This window comes from Acromyrmex echinatior, chromosome 2 (assembly GCF_024713525.1).
Source record: "Acromyrmex echinatior isolate Ae372 chromosome 2, ASM2471352v2, whole genome shotgun sequence".
NCBI classification, from domain to species: Eukaryota; Metazoa; Arthropoda; class Insecta; order Hymenoptera; family Formicidae; genus Acromyrmex; species Acromyrmex echinatior.
The window spans coordinates 26905003-26920115 of record NC_141853.1 but is presented as its reverse complement, the minus strand read 5'-3'; the positions used below and the strand labels follow the sequence as shown (position 1 = coordinate 26920115).

Below are 15113 nucleotides of genomic sequence, written 5' to 3'. Positions count from 1 at the left end.
GTGGATATTCTACGACAACCCCAAGAAGAAAAAAATACTACGCTAAGCCCGGTCAATCGTTGCCATCGACCTCAACATCAACACCAAAGCCGAACATTCATGGTTCAAAGATCATGCTCTGTATCTGGTGGGATCAAAAGGATGTTGTTTAGCTGTGAGCTGCTGAAACCTGGCGATTCCATTACGGGTGATCGGTATCGGCTATAATTGATTCGTTTGAGCAGTGCATTGCGAGAAAAACGGCCGGAATACGAGCAAAGACATGATAAATTATTTTTCTTCATGACAATGCTCGGCTTCATGTCGCAAAAGTCGTAAAAAAATATTTGGAAACGCTTAAATAGGATGTTTTACCGCACCCGTATTCTCTGGACATTGCTCCTTCTGATTACTGGTTGTTCCGAAGGATGCAGCACGATTTGGCAAGTCACCGGTTCACTTCTCCAAAATTGGATCGCCTCCAAAGATGAGTCATTTTTTCGAGATGGAATTCGAAAATTGCCTGAGAGATGGAAAAAAGTAGTAGCCAGCGATGGACAATACTTTAATTAATCTGTTCATTCATTTTGTTGTGAAATAAATGCATTTGTGAACACAAAAAAACGGACCGAACTAATTTGTACTCCCAATATTTTTCGCCTAGATTAATAAGACGCAATGTTTTGCAATATATTATTCATGTTAACATTGAACACTGCAATTAGCTACTGTACGATCAATATATAATGCAGTTATAAAAACTAAATACTTATTAGTCAATTAGTATCATTAGCAACTAGTAGTACTTATTCGAAATCAAGCACGAAATTGAATTCATTCTAACGATTTGCTCCTTTTTATACTTATGTGTCAATAACATATGCAGACAAAAATTATTATTTTATCTGTGTCAGCAAATCTACATATTTTTTACATCGCCTTATCGATACATTATTGATATCAACATTAAATGGAATTAATTGCTCTACAATGAAAATGAAATAAAATGAATAAAATTTTATTAAAGTATTAATTTCTTTATTAATGCTTTGTTCAAAATATTTTGTATATTCTTTTATAAACGTACCTTCAAAAGTATTTGATTGATTTTAATAGGTTGACAAAGTACTGTTACTGTTGATATTGTTATTATTATTATTGTTATTATTATTATTATTTACAAAACTTTTTTCAATAATCACTACTGCACTGTGATAAACTGTGTTGCCTTTATCACTATCTCGCGTAACCAACGCGCGAGACGAATACGTAGGTATGGAGTGCGTATATAGAGACGTTTTCGTTCATATCTCAAAAATAGTTTGTCGGAACATGATTTAAATACACATCATTGTTTTCAGCGTAAAATGCTCTTTAATTTTGGTCATATAAAAAATTAAAAAATTTTTGAAAATAAGAGTGGAGGGTATACAATAAATAAATAACTAAATAAAATTTGTTGTATTATAGTTATAAAGTACTCTTTTTATTCCGATAAATTTTAATCAATAACGTGACATTTTCGAATACCAAAAATATACGTGATGGGGATGAAAGAAATATGAGATATGTGACTGTCGATGACTCACTAATCCGTTTAGGGATGAATCATAAGATATTTATAAGATTAAATATTCGAGATATCTTAAAGATAGATAAAAAAAAGGACTAAAAACGATAGCTGAAAGCAAATAAGAAACAAGATTTATCAGGAATGTTTAAGAAAAAATGTATAGAAAAACTATAAGAAAATGTGTAGAAAAAATGTAAGAAAAAGTCATTACGTAAGCAAGAAAGATTATAGAATAGTTTTTAATATTATATATAGCAGAAATAAAACGTTATTTTTTCAAACTTTTTTTATTAATAACTTTTTAACGAATAACGAGTAGCTAAAACTTGTTGAGTTTACTTAAGCTCATGATCTTGTCATATATCAAGGTCAAGGTCGTTGGAGATTGCTCCCTTTTTATTGCAGTTTTACCTTTTCATTCTTAATTTGATACTTACGTTCTGCACATAATGTAAGAAGTAGAAGAATTGCTTCGTGTGATCAATGAAAAATACCTATAAAATAGTACACACTAATCCTGTTTTCGTCATTTTTAAATAAATTTTTCTATTTTTGAAAGTGTAGTAATATGTTATATCTTTTTCTTCAGTAGAATTTTTACATTCTCTTGATGTTTTTTGTGTATCACTTGTGTCATTATTTGGACATACAAGTTCTATCAATAAATATAAAATATGATTTATAAACGTTTTTTTCTATATATATATATATATATATATATATATATATATACAGGCATGAATATACGACTCCACTCGTCCCGAGGAGGTAGAGTGGATTAAATTGAGTAGAAAAGTCATCTACTCTCAGCGCACGGCACGCGGAGCGCATGGCACGCGGGCCGCGAGGAGCGGAGATGGCCTATCAGGCGCGCCGCGCCATTCGAGCTTAGAGGCTCGCGACGATAAGCCCCGTTCCTCGCGGCCCGCGTGTTCGGTGGGCCGTACCTTCGGCAATAATAGAGGGGAGGACACGCGTATCCGGCTATCTTTATATGTTAATATCTCGTTAATTATTGCAAACATTGCAAAATAATAAGAGGATTTTTCTACTCAGTTTAGTCTACTCTACCTGCTCGGGACGAGTGAGGCCGTATATTCACGCCACCCTGTATACATATACAGGGTCTATTATAAAAGTAATGCACATTTTCTGGGAAAAATAGATTTATTGATCGTAGCGGTACAAATGCTCAAAATTCTTCAAAATACTCTCCCCCTGAATCAATACATTTGCGGAGACGTGTCTGCCACGCCTGGAAGGCACGCTGAAACTCCTCGACAGGAATGTCTCTTAGGAACGTTGTAACATGCTTTTGGATGTTTTTCACGGACTCCCAATGCTTTCCTTTCAGCTCTCTCTTCAGACGGGGAAACAAAAAAAAGTCGCACGGAGCCAAGTCGGAACTGTAAGGGGGCTGAGGGACCACCGAGGTGTTGTTCCGGACCAGGTAGTTGGCAACGATGAAGGCCGTGTGGCTGGGGGCATTGTCATGGTGGAGCTTGATCGCATCTTTGATGTCAGATTCTCCGTCACTATCCCATGTACCGCAAATGTGGACATGTTTAGGGTGTCAGCGATGTACTGGATGCTCAATCGATGGTCGGAACGCAAAACTTCGCACACACGATTCACGTTTTCGTCGGTTCTGGCCGTTGTTGGGCATCCAGAACGGGGTTCGTCGGCGACCTCCTCCCGGCCCTCCTTGAACGCCTTGTGCCACCTCCCGGACTGTGACCTTGAAATGCAGTCGTCCTTGAAGGTCTCTTGAAGCATCTGGAATGTTTCGGTTGCATTCTTTCCAAGTCGCACGCAAAACTTGATGGCGTATCGCTGTTCAAGCGAACGCTCCATCGCGCCGTGTTATAAAGTCGAAAAACACACTTCACGCGGAGACACGTCTTTCCACTCAGACTGCTCGGAGCAAACTGGCGACCGGCTGCCTTGGAAGGGCAGACCCCCCACCACATTTCCCGACCCATTTTACCCCGCTGCGATGGATATTCGCGTCACAATAAAATCATGCGCATTATTTTCATAATGGACCCTGTATATATATATATATATATATATATATATATATATATAAGATTACAAACAAGAAATGATAAATATTACTTCATAACATAGTCTATTTCAAAACTTTATATGAAATTTACCTGATTTTGCAATAACTTGTTAAACCAATGATACTTGATGATTATGTAACAGTTGAGTTGCAAATAACGAATCTATTTAAAAAGATGTATCGAATCAGAAATCTTTTTTCCAGTTTCCAAGTTATGTTACAAACATAGGTTATGTTCAATATTCTTACCTTTATTAGCCTTTCATCTTCTTTGGAAACTTCTATAGTATAAATGTTTCCGATATTAATATTTAATAATTATATAATTGTCATTATTATATAATATAAAACGTTTCAATAATGTTAATACCAAACGTTGAATCGAAATATAAAAGCACGATTATGGTTAGTAGTCTCTATCTTCTCGATTTCTTTTGTGCATTCAAAATTTCGCTTTAGCCGTACTATCTCTTCGGTAGAAGCATGGTATAAGAATATAAAGTATTTCATTGCGTATAATGGCCGGCAGATTAAATTAGAGCAATCAATCAAATATTTGTTTTAAATCGAAATAACCAATCAAATGCTTACTTAAATTTAGGATAAATTTTTGATTAATCAAAGAGCAGTCACTATGTTGAAGACAACTGCGCATCCTTGGGAATGAAATTACTTTATATATGCTTATATAAAAAATATATTTTATATTCTTATACCATAAATATTATAGAAGTATAGAAAATTATAGAAATATTGGGTCATCTAAAAAGTATCCGCGGTACTTTGTACTAGATGACCATCAACACACATTTATCAATTTGCTCCACAACTCAAAAATATTTACAATTCAAAGTGAGGTTTTCTTGTAAGCAAAATCTATATCTTATATAAATCTTTTTTCCATATCTTCTGGTTTTAATTTCCAGCCATTTAAGGAATCAAAAAGATCATCTATTAATTGCGCAAACTCTGCCGTTTGTAACGATTCTACAGGAAAACTTCAACAATCCATTGACATTAGATATACTAAAAGATTGAATTGCAGTAACAGATCGACTTAATTGACGCGTTGCAACTTTTACTCTCATTTTTACAAAGGAATCTTTGAAGTTAAAATCATTTTTATTTCATTTGTAAAGTTGCTTAAATGAAAAATTTTGCTCAACATCAAAAGCATTTTGAATATTAAAATTTAACTACTTTAAAATAACTTTATTATATTATTATTAATAACTTTATTATATTAAAATTTAATTACTTTATTTTCAGAAAATTTTATATCGGAGCAAACCATTACGAGTGCATTTCAATAAATGTGGAACATCATAAATTACTATGATTTCCTGGTTAACTACAAACGTATAACTAGTTAGGTCAACCTTATTCTCTGCACACAATTCGGATAGGGTTCTTCTTTGAGTGGTTTCCTTGGTCGCAAACTGTTACTTTTACTTTGATACCATCTCCTGAAGTTGCGAAATAATATTTATTATTATAGATTTTAGGTTGCTGCAGGAAATGGTATTAGCCATGAAGTAATAAGCAATTACTTACTTTCAAGATCTTCTCAGGCCACGAATCATAAAAACGAGCGCATGATTAACAGTTTTTAGAAGTTCGACCCAACTCATCTATCTTCATAATCTTCAGTAATCTGCTCTTTATGTGCTTCGTAATGATAACCTTTACTTAAGGATATTTCATCGAATACTAAAGTGCAATATCGATCTAGTTCGTCCATTTCATCGCTTTTTATTTTTAATTGTTCTAGAAGGAGTTCATTTATTCCAGTGTCAAAAGGAATCCTTGACAAAACTTGTTTTAGTATCCGGATTGATGACAATTGAAAGTAGGTGGACAAATATTTGTAGAGACAAGGATTCCGTTTGTACATCGACAAAACGAAAGTCTTATTCTCTTCTGTTCATCTTCTTCCAACAGGAGTGCGATCTGCATTTCATAATTGATAAAATTTGTTATAATGCTATTCAGTTTATTATTAATGCATTCAAAAACATTGTCGTCATACATAGATTTTAAGTTTTTCAAAGCATTCCTTTTGTCATGAAGCTGTTTTTTCATTTTACACAATTGTGCAGTAACTTTACGATGAATTTTATACATACCCCTTTTTCGCGGTGACATTGACTTTAAAGTTATTCCTATTTCTTTTAAAATTCCGTTTTTTCGTTTTTTTTATAAGAGTTGAAAAATCATCATTAAGTTCTAAATTATTAAAATTCTCATCATTATGATTTATATCCTTATAAATATTTAGCTCGGTATTATTTTTACTTGTTGAATTTATTGAGCAATTTCTAGAGTGACTATTAGGAAATTTAGTAGAAGTTATTTCATAAATCTTCACATATATAAAATGAGGCTCGAAAGAATCTATCAGTGAAAAATGTAAAAAAAAAACCGTCAGAATTGTCAACAGCTGTTCGGATGCACAGAAAATTCTTTATTTTCATGTGAATGTAACAAAATAAATAATATATATATGTTTCAACCCATCAATTCGAGTTCTTACCAATATAAAATATAAATGAAGTTACATAATTAATGCAAATTGATTCCAAAATGATGATTCCCGACAATTTAGTTCGCTCTTCTTTATCCAACTGTCAAATTAGCTATGTAATAAATAGCCCAATGATTATAAAAAAAATTAACTTATACAATAATATTATAAAAACTTACATAAAATAAAAACGAAGTCATATACATTGCGTCATTCGTTAGAATCACATCGCTCATTAGATTGTCAGATTTGCTGTGATCATTTAAAAGAAACACGAAAACGAAAAAATTAAAAAATTATTAAAATCATTTGTCTTAGTTTTTTATTATTAGGTGTACAACTTTGCTTCCGCCGTTTTCCTATAGATAACTTTAGCGGTAAGTGGTGGTCGAAATAAATAGATCATAGACATCATACAATAAACTTGGGCATCTGTCAACATAATCCCATAGAAACATTAGTCGATTTGTGTCAGCATCAAAGTTATTCTCGAATGAAAATGTCAGATTACGAGCCAAATTCTCGTCATTTGCGGGAGGTTTTAATTTTCTGCTTCAATATGAAAAAATCTGCGGCTAAGGCTCATCGAATGCTCTCAAATTATGGTGAGGCCGCTATTAGTGAAAGAACGTGTTGTGAGTGGTTTCAACGCTTCAAGAACGGTGATTTTGACGTCGAAGACCGGCATAGCGGTGGAAGAGAGAAGATTTTCTAAGATGCAGAATTGGAGGTATTACTTGATCAAAACTCGTGTCAAAATCAAGAAGAATTGGCACGATCATTGGGAGTGACTCAACAAGCCATTTCAAAATGCCTCAAAGTCATGGAAATGATTCAGAAGTAAGGAAATTGGATGCCGTACGAGTTGAAACCGAGAGATGTTGGCGTTTGTTTGCTTGTGAACAGCTGCTTGAAAAGCAAAGACGGAAGGGATTTCTGCATCGCATTGTGACTGGGGACGACAAATTGGTTCATTACGATAACCCCAAGCGCAGAAAATCATGAGGAGTTCCCGGCCATGCTTCCACGTCGACGGCCAAACCGAATATTCACGGCTCCAAGGTCATGCTCTGTATTTGGTGGGACCAGCTCGGCGTAGTGTATTATGAGCTGTTAAAACCGATTGAAACAATCAGGCGATCAGTATCGAACGCAATTGAGCCGAGCATTGAAAGACAAACGGCCGCAATACAACGAAAGATACGATAAAATGATTTTGCAGCATGACAATGCTCGACCCCATGTTGCGAAAGTGGTCAAGACATACTTGGAAACGGGAAGTTCTACCCCACCCGCCGTATTCTCCAGACGTTGCTCCCTCTGACTATCACTTGTTTCGATCAATGGCACACGGCCTGGCTGACCAGCACTTCCGGTGCTTATGAAGAAGTAAAAAATTGGATCGATTCGTGGATCGCCTCAAAAGATGATCAGTTTTTTCGACGCGGGATTCGTACGCTGCCCGAAAGATGGGAGAAAATAGTGGCCAGCGATGGATACTTTGAATCATAAATGTATAATCAGTTTTTTACAATAAAGCCTCGAATTTCGGAAAAAAACGGCGAAAGCAAAGTTGTACATCTAATATATCATCTTACATGTAAACGTTTTCTCACAACTCGATGTAAAGGTCTTGTGGTATCGACAGTCAGAGATACAATGAGAGTCAAAATAATAAAGTCAAATAATTATTGGAATAAAGTAACGATAAAAATAAAGATAAAAATACAAATAAGGAGAAAGGGGAGTAAAATCAATGTCATATTTGTATGACGCAAACAAATCCATGTATAGGGCCAAAAAATATGTATCTGTAAATTCAAACTCTGTTTCTGTTGCTTTATATGAATCACTTCCGAAATTAATCTTTTATTAAGTACCTTTTCTTCGTCTAATATCTGGATATTTTCCTAATCAAAATCATGTTGATGGCTGATTCTGTGTTCTGTTATTACGGAATGTTTCAATTTATGTGATTTCTATGTTCACTTATGCGTGTCTTCAAACATCTACCTGTTTGGCCCACATGCTTCACAATCTCGGCAATCAATTTTATACACAACGTCTGTATGAGATAGCTTAGGACGAACGTCTTTGTGACCCCTGATAAACCTCTAAGATTATTAATCCCTTTATAGGCCATGTGTATTAAGGCATCTTTTTAAAAAAATTTTTTTACCTTTTCTGATAAAAATGGTATAAAGGGGATTGTGAAAAACTAGAGATTAATTTTTTTCTTCATTATTGTCCGTCATCTTATCCATCGGTGTGTTACCCTGTTCATTCCATTGTTTAAATTTTTTGACAATCTATTTTTTATTTCAAAGAAAATGAGTTTCAGTGGATATCCATTGTTTAAAAGAATTTTAATAATTAATTCAAAATTCTCTTGATGGTAAAGATGATGGAACAGAGAAAGAATTCTATCAATTAAATTGATGATTGTTTCCACTTTTTGATATAAAGGATGTCTGGAAAATAATTAAGATAACGATCAGAAAATGTAGGTTTGTGGTACCAATTCTGAACAATAGAATTTCTCTTTTTAATTAAACTGACATCCAGAAAATCTAACTTGTCCCCACCTATTTCAGTTGTAAATTTTAATCTAGAATGGAATGAATGTATCAATGTGTGACGTATCATATGCTAACGGAATGTCATTAACATACCTTACATAAAAAGATGGTGAAATTGGAAATCTTTGTAATGCTTTCGTTTCAAGATCTAGCATAACAATATCCGCCACAAGATGATAATGGTGAATCGATCGGAACACCAAAGATCTGTTTATAAAATTTATCATTAAAGCTAAAAATTGTTGAAATAAGAACTAATTCCAACGCTTTAAAAAATTTCTTTTTGGAAATGCTCGTTTTTTTTCAATGAGATGCTATCTTCTCTCTATGCCTTCAAAAACCAAGTCAATAGGTACATTTATGAATAAGAGACCACGTCAAGGAATAGAAGAACTTCCTTGTCAGGATTGTCAAATTAGAAATGTGTTTAATCAAATGAAAACTGTTCTTGATAAAACTGTTTGCTACTGGTATACTATCATGCAGTATGTCATTTAAAAAAGAGGTTAGATTATAGAGAGAGTCCCCACAAAAATTTTTCCTGAAAAAATTATGATACGAAGTAGAAAACCTATCTTGTGTATTTTTGGAAGGCCATATGCAAGAAGCGCAACAGGAAGCGTTTAATTTGTTCTATACAGATACAGCTATATATTCATTACATAGCTAATTTGGCAGTTGGATAAAAAAGAGCGAACTAAATTGTCGGAAATCATCAATTTGGAATTTGCATTAATTATGTAACTTCGATTTATATTTTATATTGATAAGAACCTGAATTGATGAGTGGTTTGAAATGTATATATTTTATTCGTTTTATTACAATCACATGAAAATAAAGAATTTTTTGTGCATCCGAACAGCTGATGACAACTTTGACGAGCTTTTTTACATTTTTCATAAATCTTGTCGCTATTTACGGAAATGGAGATATCACATGAGGCAGCATTCGCAATTTTAAAAGAATCGTTACGAACGAAAGATTCTGATACAGCATTAATAAAAGAATGAGTGATTTCAAAATTTTTAGGTATAACATTTTTTTATTTAAAAGGTGCTTCGAAGAATTTCTTCACAAAAATGATCTTCGCAAATGTACAAATGACAATTGATTGAAGTATCAATACAAGCAAGCTTCCATTTCATGCAAGTGTCGGAATTTATGGGGATAAAAATGTTTGTTAATAATTTTATGGGCCTTACCTTTCGACCAATAGTAGCTGTTGCGAAATTTAGGAAACATACAAGAAAATTTTTTTCACGAAGGCATTATAGAAAATATTTCAAATGACATTAATATTCTTTTGTAGAATTTAAATAAAACAAGAAGAAATTTAATTAAATTGAAATCTACACAAACTAATGTAAATTGAAGCTCTATCCAAGAAATTAGTTAAATATAATCGTCAAAAGGAACCTATTAACATATATTACTAGTTTTTATCTTACATATTTTAGATTTTAGATTAGATTTTATTTTAGATTAGATTTTAGATATTTTCTTTTCGTTCGAAGTACATAACTTAATGAGAAGAATTTATATCTAATTTGAGCTTGTTAAGTCCATGTAATTGTAGAGTTTATGTATGTGTCCGTCAATTTTAATCAGTCTTTTTCGGTAAAAAACAATTTTAATTTGTCATGTAAATTTATTTAACATTGAAAATGACTTAAGTAATATAAAATTGAAACATCTGTTTTTATTTTATATAATTTTAAAAAAGATTAATTTGTTAGCAACTAATAACTGTTGCTGTTAGCTCCTTGTATACTTTGAATTTATTTAATGGAGATTAATCTTTATCACGATTCTAATATGAATAAGAATATAAATGAAATACTTAATAAAAAAAAGAACTTAATCTATATCTTTATCTGTATTTTTATCTGTAATTTTATTTGTATAATAATGAACTTAATCTTAATTGTCCAATAGCCTACCAACTGACAACATTTTCTTGATTTTCTCTTGATACTTGATGATTTAAAATCATTCTCTTGATACTTGATGATTTAAAGTCATGTAAGATTGATTTCTGTCTAACTTCGAATTCTTTGTTCTTCCTTCACAATTCTTTTTTTTTTCAGTCTGATATAACGAAAAAAACATGCTAGCTAGCAAAACATTAGGCCGGAATCAGATTACGCATTGAAGAATGAGATTGAAGATTGAAAAATTGAAGTTTGACCAATCAGAATAAAAGGAGTTAAAACTTCTTTGTCCTCAATGGTAAAATTTCAATCTTTAATCTTTAATCTCAATCTTCAATGCATAGTCTGATTCCGGTCTTACACTCTGTCAAGACGAAAGTTTCTTCTTCGTACATTCATTCTTGTACATATGTAGAACCATTATCTAATAAGATCCTTTCAAAACACGTGAATAGTCTCAATAAGAGGCACAGAAAGTAATGCACTATGCACTTTCACCTACCGCCTCATTTCGGTTGACAGCTGGAAGCGTGTGCATATATTTTACAGTTTCTAATTGGCCCGTCGGCCATGTATGTGTTTCCAATTTCAAGATCTAACTTTCCCTCCCCTGATCATACCTGAAGCATTTCGAAAAGCATATACAGCATCTAGTGGATCACACCCTATGTATTCATTGGTCTATTTTCTGTTCCTGCACTACACTAGCACTCTCTTTCTCACTTTCAACAAATATCAAACTGTGAAAATACACACACACACACACACACGCGCGCGCGCGCGCGCACGCACACACACGCGCGCGCGCACACACACACACACACACACACATTCTCACATTCTTTCAGTCATATTTCAACCATGCTTTCAGACTCGCTTAGACTCACACACTCCGTAACCAGATGGCGCGTTCACACAAAATGTCATGCTGAATTACCCATCTAGATACCACTCTTTGCTCTTTTAACAATAACACATGAGTCAAGTCAAGTTACACTGGTACGATAGAAAATTGTATGTGCTATTGAATAAACGAACATTTGTTATTTTACAAATCCGAGTTTCCTCCAATACCTTAATTTATTATATGTAGTAATCCGCTACAAAACATACACTTATCTCAAATTCCAAAAGTGTACTAGTTCAGCCACAGAAAACAGACCTCATAAATCCAACAAGTTGTGTACTTATCTTAAAATATATTTTCCGTTATATTTTATCGACCTTTATAATGTGATCACCAATCCCCCCTCTATTCTGTGTTGTCTTATAATAGCCTATTTAAACTCTTTGAACCTAAATATCTAGACCGATATTCATAATTAGATCTTATATTCAAGATCGTCTTAAGTACGGTCTTAAGAAGTCACGAACCAATCAGAGGGCCGCATTAGCGTCTTAAGACATTACTTAAGATGGTCTTGAAATAAGAATCGACTATGAATATCGGTCGTAGTATTTCGAATGATATAAGGATAGGAGGAGCTTTAATCCTTTCGCCTCTCTCTAGATGACGCGGCTACCTGGCTGTTTCAGATTTATCATACACTTTCTCTTCGCATTGGCCGGATTCGCCGGTTCTACGGCAAGAGCCATTACAATTCAGAAGAAGTACTTACAATCTGACTGCCGCGTTTTTCTGCCAGATTCTTTCGTTTTGAGTGAAAACGCGTCGAATAAATCTAATTTCATTAAAATCGAAGGTGAGGTAGTTATTCTAAGGGTGCATTTTTTTTTCGAGGAGACACTATTCACGCTATGAATGCAAACATTACTAATACCAGAGAGAAACCTGAGACAGGACATGACAGCCCAAAACCTGTAATCGCAAAATGCTGTCGCGCACTACCGCCCCCTGACAAAGTGGATGTAAACTACATAGCAAAGTTCATTTTTCTGAGGGTATATACGTCTAATTCTGGCACAGATGATATTTGGTTCGTATAATCGTGCTGCATTCATAAACTGTGGAACAGAAATATTCATCTCTGCAATCTTACGTGTGCGTGATGTTTATTTTGCTTAAAAGTATTAACATTAAGGTTATCTATATGAAAATTTTTCTCAGAATTTTTTTTATAAAATTTTTTATATAATTTTTTTATATAATTTTTTTCAGAATCTTCATATAATTTTTCAGAATTTCTATATAATTTTTCAGAATTTCTATATAATTTTTCAGAATTTCTATATAATTTTATAACTTTTTCATATTTTTTTATACGAACATTTCTCAGAAAATCTACATCTTTTCTCAGAATTTTTCATAGAGAAAAGCCCCCTATTATGAGATAGGCGCTTAATATGAGGTAGCGGCGTTTCTGTTAAATTAATAAACGCTATCTATTGGTTCCATCATGAATTTATTGCTCTTGGATTGAAAACTATTTAGTAGAAAATTCATTATTAGATCGTGCCTGTAGTTACCATAAAACAAGATTTTAGAATTTGGATATCTTCAAGTTTCATTGAGATGAGCATTTAAACCTTGTTTATTATTTAATAAATAAATATTTGGCAATAAATTTTTTATGCAGAGTAAGGTCACACTAATAGAAAAATACGGGATAGGTTGAATTATTTAATTACAGAAGTTAAATTTGATGATCATAAAACTATAAGTCGTGGAAATCGTAATATTCCAGCAAACGAGAATGGATTGAAATGAATTGAAATGGATTCAGATTTTTAAAAATATTGATTCACGAATGTTAAAATGAATGCTTTTCAATCCTGAATGCATTTTTATTCATTTATAGGAATTGCATGGAACATATCTCTTTTAATCTAAAAATAATATTAGCTTTTTCTGTACATTGTGAATACTGTTCAATTCAAAATTTTATATAGGAAATGCAATTTTCAATTGCATCCAATTAAATCTAATTGAATCCAATTAAATTTAAAAAAAAAGTATTCGTTATTTAAAATACTCATTCGGATAGAAAAAAATTTTAATCCATTTTAATTCATTCTCGTTTACTGGGATGAGATACTTAGGATATTCCTAATATGAAATAATCCATGTTCCTATGTTATAGCGAAAATCATTGTTAAAGTATAAATGTTATTGTACAATAATAAAAAAGACAACCGGAATGAATATCAAGTGCCTATATCTGTGATGCTTGATTCCAACTACCTGAAAACGAGTTGTGGATATAATCTATCGCATACTTATTTTTCATGCACGTTGGCTGTGTTTATTTGTATTTTAGGAACATTAAATAAAGTTTTTTAATTGTAATATTGATAGTTTGCGTTTTACTATCAATTTCTTAGGGCATCTCATATTAGGAACACAATTTTTGACTTTGCGATTTGCTTATTTTTTACAGTTCTTTAATTAAAAAAAAAATGGAATTTGAATTAAATTTTATGTAAAGTTATCTTAAAGTTTATTAAATTTTCTTCCTATTAAAAAAGACCTATTATTTTTTAAAATTCTGCCTATAAACTTCTAGCCAAAATGAACTCGGTATCTCATAATAGGGACCTTTCCTCTATATGTTAATTATGAAATATAAGATTACTAAGATTTTTTGTAAATAATTTCTGGTGAAAATATTATAAAATCTAAAAAATTTTTAAATATTTTTAAAAAATTATGGGATGATAAATTTCAGAATATTTCAGAATTCACTTGTATGAAAAATTCTGAAAAAGATATTGACTTTCCGTTTTTTTTATAAGTATTCCTAAAAAAAATGTTCCAATTCGTATAAAAATTATGACAACTTTTACTAGGGATATTACACCCATTTTTGCAAATGTGTTAATATTTATATTTTAAATAAATTATAAATATATAAAAATTGTGTTTCAAATATTTTGTTTTTATTAAACACATTTTTATAGTTTGCTTGCTTGCTTTATTTGTTATTATTTTCTTATTACAATACGTAAATTTGAAAAGTATAATATAAAATGACAAAATTAATCTAAATTTTTTTTGTGTAAGTACTTTAAGTATTTAAAATGCAATCATAAATTTCATTGTGATGCAAAAATTAGGTATTTTGTAAATAAGGGAATAATATATTTTGTTAACAATAAAATAAATTAAAAGAAGAGTTGATGAGCTAAGCTGCTTAATTATAAATGTGCTGGTAATTATAAATTTTTATACACAAAAACAAACATTTTCCATTGTATTTTATCGATATTTATATGATTACCAATCCTTCCTCTATCTCTGTCGCCTTATAATAGCTTATTTAAACCTAAATATCTAGACCGGTATTCATAATCAGATTGCATATTCAAGACTGTCTTAAGCATAGTCTTAAGTAGTCACGAACCAATCAGAGGTCCGAGAATTTCAATCCAAATTATTTTGTTTATTTACACACCAATATAACCATGCAATTTCTACATCGCAATGAAACTTTACATAATACATCTTGAATATTTAAAGTATGTACTTATACAAAAAAGTTGAGATTTTTTTTTAAAATT

At 32.0% G+C, this 15113-nt stretch overlaps 2 protein-coding genes and 1 long non-coding RNA gene across 3 annotated transcripts in view; 1 reads left to right on the top strand and 2 right to left on the bottom strand.

Moving 5' to 3' along the window:
- Positions 1-1352: 1352 nt before the first annotated feature.
- LOC105145777 (uncharacterized) lies at positions 1353-11141 on the bottom strand. Its single transcript, XR_015544083.1, has 9 exons — positions 11017-11141; positions 10665-10834; positions 9927-9943; positions 5747-5846; positions 5175-5570; positions 5000-5086; positions 3870-3901; positions 3712-3783; positions 1353-2207 (listed from the first exon to the last, which is right to left on the bottom strand). It is a non-coding gene; the product is annotated as an uncharacterized LOC105145777 (long non-coding RNA).
- Positions 3913-5361, bottom strand: LOC147910740 (uncharacterized). The gene is made up of 3 exons (XM_087416729.1): positions 5332-5361; positions 4889-5059; positions 3913-4735 (listed from the first exon to the last, which is right to left on the bottom strand). Exons 1-3 carry the CDS (start codon positions 5359-5361, stop codon positions 4568-4570), a joined length of 369 nt encoding a protein of 122 aa, XP_087272855.1. The 3' UTR covers positions 3913-4567.
- A 1066-nt stretch (positions 11142-12207) lies between the features above and the next one.
- Positions 12208-15113, top strand: part of JMJD4 (jumonji domain containing 4) — a 37289-nt gene continuing 34383 nt past the window's right edge. The window contains exon 1 of the mRNA XM_087402848.1: positions 12208-12358. The gene's annotated coding sequence lies outside the window, so the exon portion shown is untranslated. The remainder of the gene's footprint in view (positions 12359-15113) is intronic.

What these genes read in the sequence shown, in the direction of transcription:
- LOC147910740 (XM_087416729.1), bottom strand. Translation starts at nt 5,361, where the DNA reads ATGGACGAACTAGATCGATATTGCACTTTA. An exon ending in TAGATCGATATTGCACTTTA is followed by an intron (nt 5,060 to 5,331) that starts GTATTCGATGAA and finishes TAAAAGTAACAG; the next exon opens with TTTGCGACCAAGGAAACCAC. An exon ending in TGCTCCGATATAAAATTTTC is followed by an intron (nt 4,736 to 4,888) that starts TGAAAATAAAGT and finishes AATAAAAATGAT; the next exon opens with TTTAACTTCAAAGATTCCTT.